Source organism: Polistes canadensis, unplaced genomic scaffold, assembly GCF_001313835.1.
Source record: "Polistes canadensis isolate GaletaPanama2010 unplaced genomic scaffold, ASM131383v1 scaffold_53, whole genome shotgun sequence".
Classification (NCBI taxonomy): Eukaryota; Metazoa; Arthropoda; class Insecta; order Hymenoptera; family Vespidae; genus Polistes; species Polistes canadensis.
Genome location: NW_014569600.1, coordinates 88,127 through 107,462, shown reverse-complemented (window position 1 = coordinate 107,462; position 19,336 = coordinate 88,127). Strand labels below are relative to the sequence as shown.

Sequence of the window (19,336 nt, the reverse complement as noted above, 5' to 3'; positions counted from 1 at the left end):
GTATGTCCCGTTGGTACAGAAAGAAATTTTTGTAAATAAGTTATTTTAAATATATTTTATCTCTCCGTGTATTATTATTATTATTATTATTATTATTATTATTTTATGTATGTACGTATTACGAATTTTGTAAATAAAGTATAAAAATCACTTACGATTTTTCTTTTGATATTATTTCGTTTTTAATGAAAACTTCCATTAATATTTTCCAATAATTGAGATGATCACAAGAAAGAAGTTTGTAATAAAAATTTTAGAGGAAATTTAAGATCGTTCCTTCAAATGATATTTGAACAGCCAATGTAAATCTTCGACGCTCTACTAAGTACGACAAAAATGATCCAGGATTGGTCGGCATCTACGGTATTCTATAATATTCAATATAAGACATATTCTTTCACGAAAAGATATTTTTGAAGAAAATAAAACAACGATAACATTTTGTAATACATAAAAAAAATCTAAATTTCACATATAATTCATGGAATAAATATATAGTTGCTAAGATATATTATTTCGTCTTAATTTTTTATAATTACGTTTGAAAACATGCATTGTATTTATCTTGTGCTTGCAAGATAAAGATACAGGAAAGATAAGAACAATTATTCACAAGGAGGATCATATTGACGAATCAAAAAGAATTTTTAAAAAAATCAACGATTGGCCAAGAAACTTCGAAAAAAAATTGTTTCTCATTTATTTCTATTTTTCTTTTTATTATCGCAGTGCAAAAAAATAATTATATCATTAATTTCAACTGTTATTCAATTACCGGAAGTTTTCTTCGTTTTATTTCCCGCCAAAGTCCACCAAAGGCTATGTGTGAATATTGTTTATAGTTTCATGTGCGGTTTTACTATTTCATTAGAAACTAAGGTGAAATTAATTGCGTTGTTGAGAAGGATTCGACGATATTATTAATTGTTGATTAAACGAACATAATCGATAAGTTAATCTTTGCTTTGTTAATATTTTTACGAAAATTCTACGATGGCAAAGGTACAGCTTGCAAATGTTGCGGTTCTCGACAATCCTTCACCGTTTCTAAATCCTTTTCAATTCGAAGTAACCTTTGAATGTATTGAGGATTTGAAAGAAGGTATTATTCATATTATATTTAACTTATTTACATCTTCTATATCATCTATGATAATCGATTAATTTAAGTAAATACGTCTTAAATCTATGCATTTTTGTGAACGATAGGTTAGCTTCTTCATTTTGGTAATATTTTTCTCCATAATAATATTCAATTCTGTATTTAACATCCAAGTACATACAATGTTTCATTCGATTATTGTATTAATGTCTTATCACTTAATATTTTTGTTTTTACTATCTATGAATTTTAATTTAATATTTGACATTTGAAAATACATTTGATACAAATAATATCATTGTAGATTTAGAATGGAAAATGATCTACGTTGGCAGCGCAGAGTCAGAGGAGTTTGATCAAGTCTTAGATACCATATACGTTGGACCAATTCCAGAAGGACGACATATGTTTGTCTTTCAAGTAAATATCTTATGTCGATGTTGTATTATTTCTATTATTATTCTACTAATTATTAATTTATTCTTTCTTCAGGCTGATCCTCCTGATGTCAGTAGAATTCCTGTGAATGATGCATTAGGTGTTACCGTAGTACTCTTAACATGCTCTTATAGAGGCCATGAATTTGTGCGTGTTGGTTATTTCATAAACAACGAGTATATGGATCCTGAACTGAGAGAAAATCCTCCTCCGCAACCACAGTTTGACAAAGTGCAAAGAAATATCTTGGGTGATAAGCCACGTGTTACAAGATTTAAAATCAATTGGGATGACGGTGCAAGTTCTACAGAAAATAGTGTGCCGGAAGGTATGGAAGCACCTAACCTGGAAGAAACCTCCCAAGACGCTCCAACATCTACAATGGGTTTCACAGAAAATCCACAAAATAGCATGGAAGTGATGTAAACATATTTTTATCTACTAATAAGAAAGATAATTCAATTGTCTCTCTGACTTACTAAAATATCTAAGTGCTACCTGAGAAGAAAGAAAAAAACGAAAAGCAGAAAAAAAAGGAAAACAATAACAACAAAGCTCTTTCACATATTTAAATAATTTAAGGAAACAAGCAAAATACTTTTTTTGAAACGCCAGTTAATATCAGAAGCATACTTATGAGATGCTAGATGATATTATGTAAAAAAAATGCAGTAGTATCTTAAATCATTGATATGCTTGTATCATTCAATTGTTAAATAATTGCTCGATTCAAGGTTTGGTTTTCATAGATCTGTCTAATCCTTTGTGCAAAATTAGATATTGATGATTTGTTCAAAATAATTTTATTTTAATCTATATAGTATTTTGTGAAATTAGAAAAATAGATTTAATCTCACTTAATTTTAACAAATCGATTAAACGTTCGAAAATTTAAATGAGGAGAGAAAAAGAAAAACAATGGTGTATATTATAAGATAGAAGTTATTTTCCAAATAAAAGGGTAAAAAATTAAAAAAAAAATAGTTTGTTAGAATGTATGATGTAACATCGGATATCTAAGAATCAATATAATATTTATTTAAAACACAAATTAATTATCTTCAATAGTACGCTTTAGCAAATCATTGTTTTTCATGTATGTACTTCTATGCGATGTGTACTGTTAATGGGTCGACTGCCATACAAGTCTATGTTTTACAATAGACATCACAATTCTAAGATAAAATATACACAATATCGTAACACTAGTTGCAGATGATCTTTGTGGGCTCATTGACGCAACAAATCCTGGGCACAGGTGACTGATATAGTCAATGTGTTAATATTAATAACATAGAAGTTCATAGTGCTTCATCATTTGATTTTAATATAAAACAGAATGCGAGATTTTCAACAAAACATTGAAATCTTTATAGAAAATGTAAACTGCTAACATTTATTAAATAATAATATAAAATTTGTATAAAAAATTGCACAAATTTTAGATTTAGCTGATGTATCGTTGGAAAAATTTGCAGCTTTATTTACATCATATTAACTGTGAAATCCGATGCTACGCTAGCTTAATAGGATATTAAAACTTCTATTTTACTAGTGTATATATTATGAAAAGTTGATGAAAAAAATACATAAAAAGTTTTCTACTTGAACAATGTCGTTCATTCTATTTACCTACAATTATAAACGTTGTGGAAAATAATTTATCATACGAAATAAAATTTGCAAATCAATCTTAGTCTATATTTAGTTTAAAATATATTTTTGTAATATAGCAAGTTTGTCGGCAAGTTTGATTTGAATGAAAACGATTAGACCTAGATGCTACGCATCTGCGCAGTTTATGGTCTTGGATCATCAAAGGTTCTAAGAACTAGCAAGAAGAATTAGAATTTGTATATTTTAACATATAAAAATTGCTTTAGTTTTGAAAATTAATATTTAAATAAATTGTAATGTTTACAATGGCCTTAGTGAAAAATTAGAAAAAATTAATTTTATGATTTACTTTTGATACTGATTACTTATATTAAGAGAACAAAATTGTAAGATGAATATTTGTTAATGCTTTCACTTATTTTATTGTCATAATTACCGCGGTACTTCTATATAACAATAGTATTGCTGTTAAAATCTTGGAGTGTAGATCGTATTAGTTTAGTGTTTCGTCGCGTGGTGTCGCATGGTCGATCGTGTACATAAATGTGAATCGTGCGTTATATGTGCAATACGAAATCAATATTAAACCAAGTTTTAGAGAGAGAGACGTGTGAGTTGCGCACGACATTAAAATCGAATAAATAGTCGTCTGCAGTAGCAGCCGAAGTGGACGTCTGCTGCAGACGTGATAACAGACAAGTATAATATCAGAAAGTGTTCCGACGATCGTCGTCGTCGTTGTCATAAATTTTTTTTCTTCTCCCTCCTTTTAATTCCACCCCTTATCGTAAACGTCGTTCGAGTTTACGTGTAAAGTTGGCTCGGAAGTTTTAGAATTTCCACCGATGATCGTCAAATCACGGACGGGGATTTCTGAAGGAGCCGTGTGGCGGCGAACAAAGCCGCCCTTACAAATTTAAAGAAGGAATGACGCTGGAGAATCCTTTCTTTGTCGTCAAAGAGTAAGTTTCATTTACAATTAAATGTCGTTCGATATTTACGATTAAAAAAAAAACAAAAAAAAACATTAGCAAAGTATGGCGCTCAGATTTGACAGCTACATGCAAATATAGAATATACCCCGTTCTTTTGTTTTAAGAAGAATCAATCGGATTATTTGAATATTCATTTGTCAAAATTAATCTCTTATCTCCGTTAAAAATAATTATTTTATCGGTATATATATATATTAATATACAGTCTAATATAGCATGCAAATGTTAGATATTCTTGTTAACGTTTGCAAGAAAAATGTGATGTTGTTTCTCGGTAAATAACTGCGATGTTTCACGGACCGTGACCACACGCTTAATGATTATGTACAATCGTGTTATTTGGAAACGTTGCTTTCAATACGATGTCAACAATCGATGACATCGATTACATACAAGTGTTTTTATGTTTGATTTATACTTAATAAAGAAAAAAAAAAGTATTTACGAATAAGAAACGATAATTCATAAAACATTGATCAATTTTTCGAATAAATTCAAATCGATTCGTAAGAGAATCGAATTATCGTTGTTAACAAAATTCGATAAAGTAATGAAAGATGAAATCTTTCAGTTTTACATTACGAAAGATTAATAATCTAAAGATAATTTTCGTATTATCGATTCATATAAAACCAAAAAAGAATCCACGGTTTAATTTATTTCAGCGAGGTTTGCAAGGCTCTAAATAAGAATCGAGGTTTATACGGCCGCTGGACGGAATTACAAAATGTCGTTACCAGTCCTACAATAAATGCTGGAGGGGGAATCCCGATTTCGCGCGAAGAATTGGATTGGACGACGACAGAGTTGCGAAAAGCTCTACGCTCAATCGAGTGGGATCTCGATGATCTAGAAGACACTATTTATATCCTTTAATTACTAACACAAACACACGCAATCGACATTATTTATATTGTTTTTTTTTTATTCATTTTAAAAGTTAGCAAAAGCAAATTCTAAAAATTGATTTGATAGAAAAAAGTGATTACTATTATTTATTTAAGTATTAATAGTATTTACTTTTTTACAAGAAAAATTTTAAAAAGAAATGTTTTTATTAACAAAAACTTTATTAATATTTTACTTATATGAGAAAATATATATTTTTAATATTAAAATCTATGTTTCATTTGACTCGCGCATTCGAAGATTATATTTAAATTTTCTTTATCGGCATGATCGATAAGACTGTGTATAAGTTTTGAATTACAATACAAGATTTTTATGATCTTTAACATATACAAATTTATACGTATAGTAGAGAAAAATCCAACGAAGTTTAAGATCGATAATAAGGAATTAAGCGTTCAACGAAGTTTTATTGAACAAACGCGTGAAGAAGTGAAGGTAAAATTATAAAATAACAAAATAAAGTTACTCTCTTCGAAATCTCTACACAAGTATGATGAAAGATGAAAAACATTTACCTTTTCTTTTTGTTATAGATTATGAAAGATAAGATGAATTTAAGTAGGGGCAGAGACCGTGATAGCACGGCCAGACAGGTACGTGTAATAATTCTTCAATCTATTTGATTTTAAAATCACAGTCATTTTCTTTTTTCTTTCGATAAAACATAATTGAGAATTATATTTTCATTAGTTTCATAAATATAGCTGTTTTGATTAGATATCCTATCAACGACGAAAAGATTATCGGCTTATCTTTATTGGAAAATGCAATTTTATAAATCGCAACTTGATGAAAATTATTTTTTATTCTTTGCATACATATTTTAAATATTTTTTATATTTTATCATAAAAATAACAAAAACAACGTATTATATCGGGCTATTCCAAAAGTAGCATTAAACATCTTCAATAAAAAATACTAGTATTTTTATTTATTATTAATTACTGAATTAGATAATTTTTGTTATTTCTTCCATTCGTAAACTTAAATATAATTTAGGTTATAAAATGTATATTTATAATTATTTGATAACAGAAAAGTGAAAGAAAAGTAAAATTAAATTTCATATTATTTTGAATAAATTCTATTATTTGAAATGCACCAATCAGTGATTAGATCGTACCGCGTATTTTGTTTGAACTTCCTATGAAATATAGTTAGATTATAATTGTTGTGATTGGTTCCACGATGTTCCTATATGTTACTATTTCATTATTATCTGAATCAGCTGTGATCAATACAAATAATTGTGCATGAAACGATGGCATGTGTCAATTTTATAAATTTATCGTTTATATTAGGATTAAGAACTAATCGTTAGGAAATATAATGAGTTTATGCGTATAATAAATAATTAATAATAAAAAACAACAGAATTAAATCCATTTACATATTTTTCTAAGAATTCAATAAAAATAGATTTATATTGTTATAAAACTTAATTAATTTTAATATCAATCGGGTAGAATAATTTTAAGTATATGTATTATGAGTTACGATAACGAAAAAATGGTTTACACGGTAAATGATAATTCATATTTGTATAAAAGTGTATATTATTTGTTTCTGATTTTAAAACGATAAATATACAACAATAATAATATTTTCATTAATCTTTCAGCCCCTTTTGGATAACAGTCCCGCTCGTGTTCCCGTCAATCATGCTTCGACTAAATATAGTAAGCTTGAAAATGAGACTGATAGTCCGAACAGACAATTTCTTGGGGATACGCTACAGCAACAAAATGATACGATGAGACAACAAGATGAACAATTAGAAATAATTGGTGAAAGTATTGGTACACTTAAAACGGTGTCTAAACAAATCAATTCGGAATTAGATGAACAAGCGATGTAAGCTTACAATATAATTTTATATATAATTGTTATACAATTATTTAGTTTTAATAACTCTATTATTAATGTTAATAAATGGTTTATATGAATTACAGTATGCTGGATGAATTTGGTAATGAATTAGAAACAACAGGCTTTAAGTTAGATGCGACAATGAAGAAAATGGCTAAAGTTCTCCACATGACTAACGGTAATTATAATAATTACATACCTGCCCCTACCACAGCTACATCTACTGTATCCGATCTTACCTCTAAACCTTCTTCTTTATCTTCTTTATCAACTACAATAACCAACTGCTTCTTATGTGCTGGAGATTAGATGTTTATCATCATTATTATTATTATTATAATACCATAATTATTCAGTAGAAAAATGGAAATATTTTTTTTCCATGAGTAACAATTATTTCAATCAGAAATCATATAGCTGAAAGTATTCAAAAGTAAATGCTGAAAAATTATGGAATTTTTCTTATCGAAAAAAACTGACCAATAATGTTATGATTTTTTGCAACATTCTGATATCTCTACTGCATATTATTATTATTATTATTAATCATAAAATAAGAAAACACCATTTTTATATTATTTTAAACAAAGTGAAATATTTATCTATTTTTGCACTCTCTTTTTAAGATTTATTTGGTTTAATATTTGCATTAGTAAGCAAGCAAGCAAGCTTATATTAATTTCATCATTATTCTTTTTTAATTTGATATTATTTTCAATGTATAGTATTGTATGCTCAATATCCTCTGTTTGGTGTTAATAGTAACTATATCGTGATTGTTATACTATATATGCAAGATATAGGATATTAATATACCCATAATACTCATATTAATACGATTTTTTAAAAATAAGTCAATAATGTAGAGAAAATTACTTGAGACGGTTAATTTATATTGCAATTTCTCGGATATAATGAATTTTCTTTTATATTATATTATTGTTGTTAGAAAATATGAAACGTAGAGTTAGATATTCGTATTAGGGAAGAGTATCTATTTTTTTTCCTTGAATTTATTAAGTTCCTATATAAAAACAAATAAATATATATATATACAGAGTGTTTCAAAATATTCAGGTATAATTTTAGGGATAGTTTCAGTACACTAAAATAAGAAAAAAGTTCATATAATTATATACTCGAGTGTATAAATTTTTTATTCTTATTTTAGTGTATAGAAACCATTCCTGAAGTTATCCTCATATATTTAGAAATGACAAATAATGTTAAAAAGAAGATGAAAACCAAATAATATGTATTTATGAAGTCTTATAATTGCAACAATTTATTTTTGCAAAGTAAATATACTAAATGACTATTAAATACAGTCATCAAGTATTTGAAGCTAATGATAATGTAAGAAAACAAGATAAAGAGAAGGTATAATAAATTAGCGTGTAATTTGCTTAATTGTCTAGGTGAATATACACAGGTTTTAGAGAGGTTTATTATTATTTAACTGTTTTGTAATACTTGGCCAAATTTATAGTTTTACATTTAAAAAAGGACCACTTATATGTACTTGGAAATGATACTTTTTCTGTAGATATAGATTAAAAAGAAATATACATAACTATACATATGAGAGAACTAAAGTAATAGTTATATATATATATTAAAGTGCAATAAGCATTACACGATGTGTGTTAAAAAAAAAAACTATAAGCAGTAACAATAAATCTAAATATCGTTGACGTAATATTTAATAAGAAGAATAATATATATGTAGGTAAATTTAAAAAAAAGGATATAGTTGATATTTTGTTGAATTAAAGATAAATAAAAACAATACCAATGCCAAAAATATAAAAGCATATTGTCGAGCAGAAGTTTAAAATAGAAACGGGGGTAAGCGGAAATGCTTACGTACCTGATAAAAAGATTTAATACAAGAAAAAATGATGCATAGCAATTAGATAAATTTTCTATAATATTTCGATATTGGAAATACCTCAGACACTTGTACTTCCAATCTACACAATGTGATATCAGTGTGCTAAGTGATTTAAAGTTCAAGTCTATTTAAAGGAAGGTTTCGGTGGGTATTAAAATATTGAATATGTTTGTTTCTCTCTATCTTAGCATAAAATAAAATTAAATATGTACATACATACATTTCTAATCTGCTCAATGAAATTATAATTAGAAAATAGAATAAAATATTTGTATGTATGATGAGATTGAGATTGATTGTTTCTTTAAAATACAATACATTGTTAACGGATGTCGGAAATTTTAAAAGTTAAAAATATATTTGTCCCTTTAAGACAAAATTAAAGATACGATATGTGTATAAAACATTTTAGAAAGAAGAACAAACAAATAATAGAAATATTATAATCTTATGAGACTTCATATCAAAATAAAATAATATTTCAGTATGTAAAACTAGTTAAAAATAATAGACTATGAAAGGGAAAAAAAAAAAACAAAAAAAAATAAAATTTAGAAATATACTTAAATATATTATTTAATATATATGCATTGATGTTAAAATACCATCAATATTTTCCTTATCCACGAATATATATACACGTTCAAGTATAATATTGAACTTGTATCCAAACAACTGATTATTCGATTTTTCTTGTTGAAAGATTGCATTGATTCGAAGTATTAATATTTTATTTAGATGATGACACTTATTATTCCTAATATTAAATATTTCAAATATTTATTAAAGTGAAATCTTTCAATAAAACATTTTCTTTATTATCTTTCTTTCCATTTATCTCGAAATTAATATACTGAAAACAATATCTTTAAAATTAGTTTTGATGCATGTGAAAATTAAATGTTTATGTACACAATGTATTTGAAGAAGGGCCAAATATAATATTAAATTTTGCTTTTACTCGTATTCAAGATTTTTATTGTCACTGCTATTTAAAAAAAAAATCATGTTTAGATGTATTCATATAAGTGACGCATGTGATGTTACTTTCGTTTGTTTTAGATCGGAGACAATGGCTGGCCATTGCAGTGTTGAGCGCTATATTGGTATTAATAATCTTTTTGTTTATAATAACATGAATTTCTTAGTTTTATATTTCCTGTACAAACGATTGGTTCTTCTTCATATATAGGATTCAATATAGATTAGAATTAAAAAGAGTTTAATTTCTTTTATTTTCTTGTTTTCTTTTTGTTTCTCCTTTTTGTTGCATATATTTTTAACGAGTATATTTTATGATGATATATACATATATTACATATATATATAAAATAAAAGCATACTTACATTAGAGACATACACAACAATTTTTCAAAGTTTCCTTCCCTCAGAATTTTAATGGTGAATTTGTTTTTAATTTTTTTTTTTTTTTTTTATCGAAATGCAATAACAAACGGATATAATTGATAAATTAAAATGTTCTTTATTCAGATTTTAGATTTTCATCGTTACGTTAATTAATATTATATATATTTGTATACTAATTGGCAATTATATAAAATTTCTTTTACTATATACTACTTTTTTTTTTATGCATTGAAAAAATAAGTTGTATATAGTTGTGATATGTATATTCAATTTTGAAAATTATATATTATTATATCGATATGTGCTTTTGTTTTAAAATAAAATAAAATAAAATAAAACGTAATGCCAAATTCATAACAAAAAAAAATTAATATAAGAAAATATTCGATAACGATAGATTAAACTCAGCATAAATTTCGATTTAACATCTTAGCATTTAATTTTCCTAATAATTTGAGATAAATTTTATAATGTAAGACTACGAATAGATTATACTTTGTATATAAAATTGATAACGATTTATGTTAATGTATATAATGAAGTTATATAAAATTAAAAAAGATTTGAAGATCCTAGTTGGACATATTGTATAAACTATAAAGAAATCTTTGGTGTAATGTTTATTATTGCAATCATTTGCTTTTAGCGATAGCAAATATGTATTAACAAATAATAATAAAAAGAAGTAATGGAAAAACTTTCTCTTAAAAAAAAAATAATCGCATATTAAATAAAATTATATTATACGACTTTAATAGCTCGTAGATATCATAAGTGTGCAATATATTAAAAGTATTATGCGTTGTCACATAATATTATATGACATTTCACATTGAATCTATTTTTTTATTCATTATGCTACACTTATGTGAATTTAATTAAGGCACCTTTTTGACGTATATGAAAGCTTGAAAGTTGTTCGTTTAGAGAATATCTAGACAATACGATAACTCTTTATCATATATATTCCTCAAAACAGAATTTCTCAAAGTGTAGGTTTGTGACCCTGTACGGGGTTGCGCAAAAAAATTTGGAAGTTGCAGAAATTTGAGCAAAATTAAAAAATTCTTTCCCTCAGAATTGCAATAATCAAAAATTAATTCAAAACCATTTTGGAAACACTAAATACATAATATGTCTGTGAGTTTATGATAGTATAGAATATTTATTCAGCTAAAAGAGGTCGTCACGTGGAAAAGTTTGAGAAATCCTGTTGTAGAATAATCAAATTCAGGAATTGTTTGTATACTCAAATAGTGCCTCTTCAAGTATATATTACATACTTACTTATGGCTCTAAACGTACACGTTTGTAACAATTTGTAGGCAAAGCTTTTCTTATGTCATCAATATTTTCAACTTCTATTCTTAATCTACTGACTTCGTCTTCATAATTTTTAACCCATTGGGTTTGCGTATTCTTTGCATCAGTTAATAACCTAATTCTCTGATCTAAATTAGCAGCTTTTATTTCTTTCTCTGCCGCTGCTAAACGTTCTTCCAAATTATTTAAACTATTATCATCTGTGTAAGAAAGTTTTTTGATTAATTATTAAAGTTCGTATATTATAAAATTATAACTTATGCATATATACCTATTTCAGGAAGATCTTGAAGCTCTTTCATGATTTCGGCTATGTCTGACAATGCTTTGTCGACATACGTTGAAGTTAAACCTACTTTGTTTTTGGCTTGTCCAACTTTGTGATTAGCCTAAAAAATAATTTTATATTTATTTATAATATTAGTTTCTTTACTATTATATTTATATTATAATTATTATATATATATATATATATTAATTATTTTAATCGTCACCTCTGTAGTAATATTCGAATCTTTTCCAATTTGAATTTCATAATTTTTCATTAGAGAATCTGTAGTATTAACTCTGAGATGTAATGTTTCTGCTTCTTTGCCTAAACGCAATGCATCTAATTTAATTGCATTTGCTTGTGTTCTAATATTGTCAGCATTTTCGCTAGCTTTTTCTGCATACGTCTAAGATAAAATGACATAAACCAAACAAATAAATTTCATTTTCCCATTTGTTGTAGGAATATCATAAAAATGATTAATTCTAAGTTTACCTGTGCATTTTGTGCTTTTTGGTGCGCATTTATCGCATTATTTTCAGATCCTTTTAATACATCCTCAAGTTGGTTTATTTTTTCTATCGCAACTTTAATCATTTTCTCAATTTCTTCAGTGCTCTTCAATGCATCTTGAGCTTTTATACGTTCGCGTTGCACCTCGTCGTCAAATTCTAAATAAAATAGTTAGTTTCTATATTTGATGTTTGTAATGTTTTATGATATAATGTTTTATATTTAACCCTATTTGATGTAAAATATAATCAAGAGTTACGGCACTTTACCTCCTAATTTTTTTAAAGTCTCTTGCGCTTCTTTTAACGTTTGATCACCGCGTTCGACAGCATCATTTGCTTTTTCGTTAGCACCGTCCAATTCTGCTAGTAATTCTGCAGTAGCTGCTTGTTGATCTTGTGCTTTATCTAACAATTGTTCGCTCTTTCGTACTTTGTCAGTCATTTCTTTAATATAATCCTCATTTTGTTGTAATATTAATTGCGCTTGTTCTTTTAACCGTAATCCCTGTTAAAAAATAAGACAATAAAATTGATATACAAATTTTAATGCAACGAATATAAATAAATAAAGGAAAATACTTACTTCGTTGTTAACAATATCAACTTGTTTTTGAAGCGAGTCAACATCAACGGAAGGAAGAGAAAAATATAACACAGATAAACCTAATGCTTCCTGAGAAACTGCAGATGATTTAGCGTTTGCAACTGCTGTAAGATTCTTTACTTCGTTCATACGATCTTCCAACATATCTAATTTGTTTTCTAATTCTCTTAAAACATCCCTGATATATAATAGAAAATTAGAATTTCATATTACTTTCATTATTCAACGTTTTGTATCTATGAAATATAAAAAGAAATTTAAGAAACAATACATACGTCATGTTGGAATTTTTAGCTATCGCTTTTTTGGCAAGATTATAAGCTTCCAAGGATGTATTTCGAGCTTGCTCGGCCAGCATATGAATTTTCTTAGCTTCGTTGGTATTACTGTATAAAAATTAATATTACTAATATTTTTAATCATCTATATTATGCACATAGATTGTTCTTTTTTCATAGATATGAGATGAAAGAAATGTTCTACATACAAATCGGCTAGGATACGTGCTTCGTGTGCAATGTCTGTCATTTGTTGATTCTGTTGACCAACTTGATCGGCACGTAATTTAGCTTCTGTTAACGCCGTTGCTCCGTCTGTAGCTAAATAATCTTCTGCTTCCTATTATTATTGTTATTAATATATATATATATGTTTAATACAAATTTATTTATAATATTGAAGTATGAATATTTCTTTAACTTACAGTTAACTGATCATGTATTTTATCTAATACAATCTCCGCTGTATTAACATTTGTCGATCCTTCAGTAGCAGTCTTATGCGTTTCAGCAACTGTTAAATTAACTGCTTGCGAAATAAGACCTATTTCAGTTAATTGGCTATGCAATTCATCTAGTTGCTCGGAGAGTGTTTTGTTTCCACCTTAAATATCAAAATTTTAGTATTGTTGTGAGAAAATAATATATTTATATAGATTTATAAATTGCTATTTACTTCCAGATTCTTGTTTGGCGATGTTCAACAAATGCTTCACTTTGTTCTGAACATTTTTCAATTCATTTTCAAATTCTGAATCTTTTATGACGGTCGGGCTACTATTAATCTTTTTAAGGGTATTTTCTAATTCCGATAAACGTTGTCTATGTCTATCGACAGCAGATTTAACTAGATTATAACAATCAGGACAATCGACGCAACCATTTTGTCTGTTGTATTTATTTTCCTTACACCGATCGCAACGTCTTCCTTCTACGTTTGTAAGGCACTGCGATAAACATAAAAAATATACATATGATTAATTAAAATAAAAGGATTATTATAAATAAAATTTGTATATACGTGTAAACTTACGGGACATTGTCCACTGGCATCACACTGAAGATCTTGTGATCCAATTCTGTCGCAATCGCAAGGTTTACAGCCTTCCCTGCTAAAACCAAACTGATATGGTAAACAAGTATCGCAACGTTGGCCAGTTATTCCAGGTCTACATTGGCATTGACCACTAACAGCATTACAAGTTCGATTATAAGATCCCTCTGAATCGCAATTGCAAGGTGTACATCCCTAAAATATTTATATGAACATGACCTAAACTATTTCATAATTTTGTGTATGTTGTCTATCATCTTATTTAATTATGCATCTACCTCGCCACTCAATATATGATAATATCCGTCCTCGCATTTATCACAATTACGTCCTATTACATGAGGCTTACAGAGACAATGACCTACAAGTTGATCGCAAGGAGCAACTCTTCCATCTTCGAGTTCAACTGTACCTGGTGGATAACACTGACACAATTTGCATCCATCTTCTCTATTATCAGACAAAGCATCTCCATAATAACCTGATGGAATGATTTATTAATGCTCATGAGAAACGTCATAATTAATTATCAAAATATTGTAAAATTTATTACAAATTATTTTTTTAATATACCCGAAAGACATTCTTCGCAATGGAAGCCAGCAGTGTTATTGACACACTTCAAACATTCTCCAGTTTCATGATTACAATTTCTTACTGCATTTAAATCAATGTTATTATTACAATCACAAGGTCGACAAGCTATTCCTTTCTCGGGATTACCAAAGTAACCATCTGAACAAGTTTCACATCTTGGCCCTAAAAATAAAATCCAAATAATATCTCGTAACTTTGGTATACGAAGTAAATATGCGCGCATGTGATAATATAATAATGGAAAAATATTTCTTTACCTGTTCTTCCTATTGGACATTCAGAACAAATCGGATCGGGATTATTACCAAGAAGAATGCAAGGACCGTTATCAGGACACGGGCATGGCTTGCAATCGTTAGGAGTGCCTTTTAAGGGATACCCATAATATCCACGACTACACAACTCACAATTACTTCCAGCAGTATTATGTGTACAAATACATTCACCTGTTATATATTAAACCAAAAGATATATAAATAATTTGATAGATATACACCAAGTTCAATTCATATTACACAATATCTACTAACCCGTTTCGGCTTCGCAAATATCTGCATGCCCGTTACAATTACATGGAACGCAAAGAGCGAATGGACCACCGTTTGGTGGGTCATGATGAAAACCGGGTGCGCAAGATTCGCAAAATTGTCCTACGTAACCGTGAGGACAATTACAGTGCTCAACCCAATCAGCAGATTCGCCGGCAGCACCGCGAAGTGCGGTTTCCAACTTAACGTCGTCGAGGAAACCTCTACCTAATACACGATAAATATGATTTAAAAATAATTCCTTGAAAAATATTTCTTATTACTGAAAACAAAACTTTACCTTGATGCGTGTAAGTTCCACGTATTTTTATAGCGGTCAAGTTGGAGAGAATTGACATGAACGCTTTGGCAGATAATCTTGGTTGCCAGCCATACTCGCTGTGCTCGTGTAATCTGAATCTATATTCTTGTGCCTATACAAAATATTAATTACATTAAATCCAAACGTACGTACGTACGTACATAAGAATACGAATTAATTTAAAACATTGTCAGTTTTCTTTACCGTGACTGTTGGCATACGATTTTTTTGACCGAATATCGGTTGCGTTATTTGTTCACCGTTTCCACCTTCTAATATTACGTCGTGTGCAGTTGGGGCAGGGCCTGCCTCTCCTATCCTTAAAGAGAACGATAAATCTTGATTGTACGACGCTCTTTGATCTCCGAGAAATCTGTCTGTAAATGATAACAAAACAAATCAATAATCCTTATCTTCTATTTCAAAAAGACTCCATTGAAAATAGATAGATAAATTACCAGGTGCAATGAAGTAAACATTGTCACGATCTAACGCAGTTGCGTAAATCGTTTGTGTTAAAGGATCATAATGAACGGGTATTGGGTTTCCTGCTACGGTAGCTGACCAACGTTCGTTTCCTCTGACAAACATACTCTCAATAACGACTTTCGAGTAACCAGCAGCAGGCATACATATGGACGAATGACCATAACAGAAACATGGAGTACAACCAAATTCATTTTCCAGAGCTAGATTAAAGAAACCTGGTCGACATCTGTTTAACAACGTACAATCAATAATTTTAACGAATGAGATATATCAACGAATATCATGATAATAAAAAAGAAACAATGATAAATAATTTTTCTTAAACAATAATACTAACTCTCGACAACGTTTTCCTTCAACATTTTCTTTGCATACGCAAACTCCAGTAGATGGGTCACAGTTAGGTGTATTTGCTTGCGAACCTGGTACATTACATTCGCAAGATGTACAACCAAGGGATCCAAAATTGTAGAAATTAGCGGCACAACGATCGCACTTATCGCCTGTTACACCTGGCTTGCATTGACATTTACCTTCGCTGTTACATTGTAAACTTCTCGAACCTAAATCAATTGCATTTTCATTTTTAATTTGATTTACCGTTATATAATCATTGTTACTGTTTACAACACATTTTGTTTTTAATTTTATATTGAAATTTTTCTATTTAAAAATAATTATTTCAATTTTTACCGATTTCGTTGCAGTTGCAAGCTATGCAGTAATTATCTTCCGGACGTTGATAAAAATTTTCCCGACATCTTTCGCAGTTAGCACCATCTCGGTTAGCTCTGCAGTCTAAACAATGACCGCCGTGACCGGTTACCTTATACAACTCTTTGTCAAAATAACACCTCTCGGAATATCCGTTACAGTTGCAAGCTAAAATCAACACACGTAAAATGAAGTCAGGTTATTTAGATCTTTTATAAATTTAATTGAAAATCTTACTGTACACCGGGTACCACGGAAATATTCCATCCCAACGTGATGCCATACACACCGTTAAAGTGTTTATTATCAATACCACCGATACTACAATCACCTTCATCGTTAATATAATTTTTGAATTTATTTATTTTTAAATCATTTGTTCTTCCAGTTTGTTCATTTTTATAGAATGAAATGTTAACGATAAAAAACAATTAAATGAAACAATTAAATGAAACAAAGAAATGCAAGAAAGCAAATATCTTTCAGCAAGTATTGTGACGTATCGTATAATACTGAATCTTACTGAACAGGAAGAAACTACATTATATGCTCTTACACTGTGCACAATATCCCCCACTTGAATGCACCTAACAGACGTAAAAGGTAAAGTCAGTTGTGTAATGTCAAGCCGATCGTGAAGGTATATACGCTGTTCTTTCTCTCGAGAATTCAACTAGAAGAAACATACGATCTTCTTTTCACCTTTCTATTATTTTCATTAAACTAATGCTCGTTTATCTCTACACGATATAATTAATTATAAAATAAATTACAAATTTATATTAAAAAAATAGTAATATCAAATGCTTACGTTTACATTCGTGAGCGTCAGTAGTCGTAGCACGACCCCAAGGTGCATCGTTATAAAATGGTAAACATTCGTTACAATCTGGACCAGCGGTGTTATGCTCGCATCTAGAAACATAATGATATTTAACAAAACATTCGTTTGAAAGTAATTCGAATGAAAATTAAATATGCATTTATAATTGGCATTACCTACAAACTCTTCGTGTTCTACCATCAACGCTTGTACTGTTAACACATTGTCCAGCATGACCATTGCAAGCACAACGTGCACCAACTGCAACATCGGCAATCGCATAATAATAAGATTTTAAAACCTGATCATCACCGAACATCTCATCACCGAACGTGTTTAATCTATCCAAGATGATTCTTATATCAGTCGCTTGTACCCATTCCTAATAAAACGAACATTTTCAAGATTATTTTGCATTTCTTTTTTTTTTTTTAATTTACACATGAATATTTATCTACTGTAAATTTAATATTGTTCTACCTGTAATGCTGGATTGGTTTCAAAATAATATGCCGAGGGACGTCCTTCCAAAGTAGAAAAAGCTACTGTCCCTTTCGATAAGGGCGAAATGTCTGAATACTCGGACGTACAAAGAACTCTCGTGTCGTCACCGCGTACAGTTTCTTTAGAATCTGGAAGTTCGTAAGTGTCTCTGCAAGTAGCCGAATAATATTGATAAGGCTGCCAAGGTGAGTTTTCGTTTTTCCTTTTATGTATACCCCAACTCTCTGGACGTGGTGATTCAAACAGTACTCTAACGTATGTTATATCGAACGTTTTACCTTAAAATTCAAAAATGAATCATTATTTTTATTATAATTTAAGGCTCCATTTACAACAAATAAAATAATACATATAAATAAATAAATAATATTTAATAATCGTACGGATAATTTTAATTCTTTTTTATAAAGTCTTAAATATTAAAAATGCAATTAAAAAAAAATAAATAAACAAATATAAATAGCAATAGTTTGAAATTAAATAGACAATTTAAATATTTGTTATAATTTTTAATATCACATGCAATTCAATACTAAGAGAATCGAAATGTAGAACCCTACAAAATACTTCATACAACATCCGTTATTTTACAGATTCCACCCACGCAAAAGAGACGCTATTTCCTTGTACGATCAACTCTCCCATACCTCTAAAGTATTTTCAAACAACGTTTAAAAATAATAAATTGTAATGATTTATTATAATATAAATCCTTTCCTTGAGGAAACTTTTAATCAAATAAAATGATATATAAAACAATGAAATAATAATGATACCTAATGGTAGAGTCAAGATAACTTGATTAGGATATTCGATGCCCTCGAACATAGTCTCCGATTGCCACCAAGTCGCATTGTCGTTATTATCATGATCGGTAAGAAAAGAAGCTGGATGATCACCGTATCGACAAATCTCGCAATAGTGCCTTTGAATTCCAGTTTGCTTGCAAAATTCAGTTGGTCGTTCCTCTCCGCACGTGTTCGTTACTTCCATTTGCACGTTGAATGCAGCGTTTTCGAAGGGTGGTATACATCTCTATAAAAAAAAAAAAAAAAAAAAAAAAAAAAAATTTAAAAAAAAAAAAAAAAAAATTTGATAACAATTTTCCTTACCAAATAA

The 19,336-nt window shown here is 28.8% G+C and overlaps 3 protein-coding genes across 5 annotated transcripts in view; 2 read left to right on the top strand and 1 right to left on the bottom strand.

Moving 5' to 3' along the window:
* Positions 1 to 634: 634 nt before the first annotated feature.
* Positions 635 to 3,147, top strand: LOC106785630 (histone chaperone asf1). Its single transcript, XM_014746258.1, has 3 exons — positions 635 to 1,102; positions 1,407 to 1,522; positions 1,595 to 3,147. Exons 1-3 carry the CDS (start codon positions 994 to 996, stop codon positions 1,964 to 1,966), a joined length of 597 nt encoding a protein of 198 aa, XP_014601744.1. The 5' UTR covers positions 635 to 993; the 3' UTR covers positions 1,967 to 3,147.
* A 614-nt stretch (positions 3,148 to 3,761) lies between these two features.
* Positions 3,762 to 10,185, top strand: LOC106785604 (syntaxin-6). Of its 2 annotated transcripts, XM_014746224.1 has the most exons (7): positions 3,766 to 4,119; positions 4,818 to 5,017; positions 5,405 to 5,499; positions 5,598 to 5,657; positions 6,687 to 6,919; positions 7,018 to 7,112; positions 9,891 to 10,185. In XM_014746224.1, the coding sequence occupies exons 1-7, from the start codon at positions 4,085 to 4,087 to the stop codon at positions 9,965 to 9,967; spliced, it is 795 nt and encodes a 264-aa protein (XP_014601710.1). In that variant the 5' UTR covers positions 3,766 to 4,084; the 3' UTR covers positions 9,968 to 10,185. The 2 variants fall into 2 exon arrangements, with proteins under 2 accessions (XP_014601709.1, XP_014601710.1); XM_014746223.1 differs by lacking the exon at positions 9,891 to 10,185 and having other exon boundaries at positions 3,762 to 4,119; positions 7,018 to 9,338.
* A 425-nt stretch (positions 10,186 to 10,610) lies between these two features.
* Positions 10,611 to 19,336, bottom strand: part of LOC106785603 (laminin subunit gamma-1) — a 13,413-nt gene continuing 4,687 nt past the window's right edge. Inside the window, exons 4-27 of one of the 2 annotated variants that reach the window (XM_014746221.1) lie at positions 18,994 to 19,252; positions 18,194 to 18,495; positions 17,890 to 18,095; positions 17,702 to 17,805; positions 16,870 to 17,058; positions 16,514 to 16,739; positions 16,146 to 16,402; positions 15,892 to 16,064; positions 15,667 to 15,799; positions 15,369 to 15,593; positions 15,096 to 15,284; positions 14,815 to 15,000; positions 14,520 to 14,722; positions 14,221 to 14,436; positions 13,864 to 14,134; positions 13,613 to 13,791; positions 13,397 to 13,527; positions 13,185 to 13,295; positions 12,889 to 13,087; positions 12,573 to 12,810; positions 12,286 to 12,461; positions 12,014 to 12,196; positions 11,791 to 11,908; positions 10,611 to 11,719 (exon numbers count right to left, since the gene is read on the bottom strand). In XM_014746221.1, coding sequence (XP_014601707.1) covers positions 11,484 to 11,719; positions 11,791 to 11,908; positions 12,014 to 12,196; positions 12,286 to 12,461; positions 12,573 to 12,810; positions 12,889 to 13,087; positions 13,185 to 13,295; positions 13,397 to 13,527; positions 13,613 to 13,791; positions 13,864 to 14,134; positions 14,221 to 14,436; positions 14,520 to 14,722; positions 14,815 to 15,000; positions 15,096 to 15,284; positions 15,369 to 15,593; positions 15,667 to 15,799; positions 15,892 to 16,064; positions 16,146 to 16,402; positions 16,514 to 16,739; positions 16,870 to 17,058; positions 17,702 to 17,805; positions 17,890 to 18,095; positions 18,194 to 18,495; positions 18,994 to 19,252 — 4,710 coding nt within the window. In that variant the 3' untranslated portion in view covers positions 10,611 to 11,483. Of the gene's footprint in view, positions 11,720 to 11,790; positions 11,909 to 12,013; positions 12,197 to 12,285; positions 12,462 to 12,572; positions 12,811 to 12,888; positions 13,088 to 13,184; positions 13,296 to 13,396; positions 13,528 to 13,612; positions 13,792 to 13,863; positions 14,135 to 14,220; positions 14,437 to 14,519; positions 14,723 to 14,814; positions 15,001 to 15,095; positions 15,285 to 15,368; positions 15,594 to 15,666; positions 15,800 to 15,891; positions 16,065 to 16,145; positions 16,403 to 16,513; positions 16,740 to 16,869; positions 17,059 to 17,127; positions 17,321 to 17,701; positions 17,806 to 17,889; positions 18,096 to 18,193; positions 18,496 to 18,993; positions 19,253 to 19,336 lie in introns of those variants that run through there. The other variant, XM_014746222.1, reaches the window with a different exon arrangement.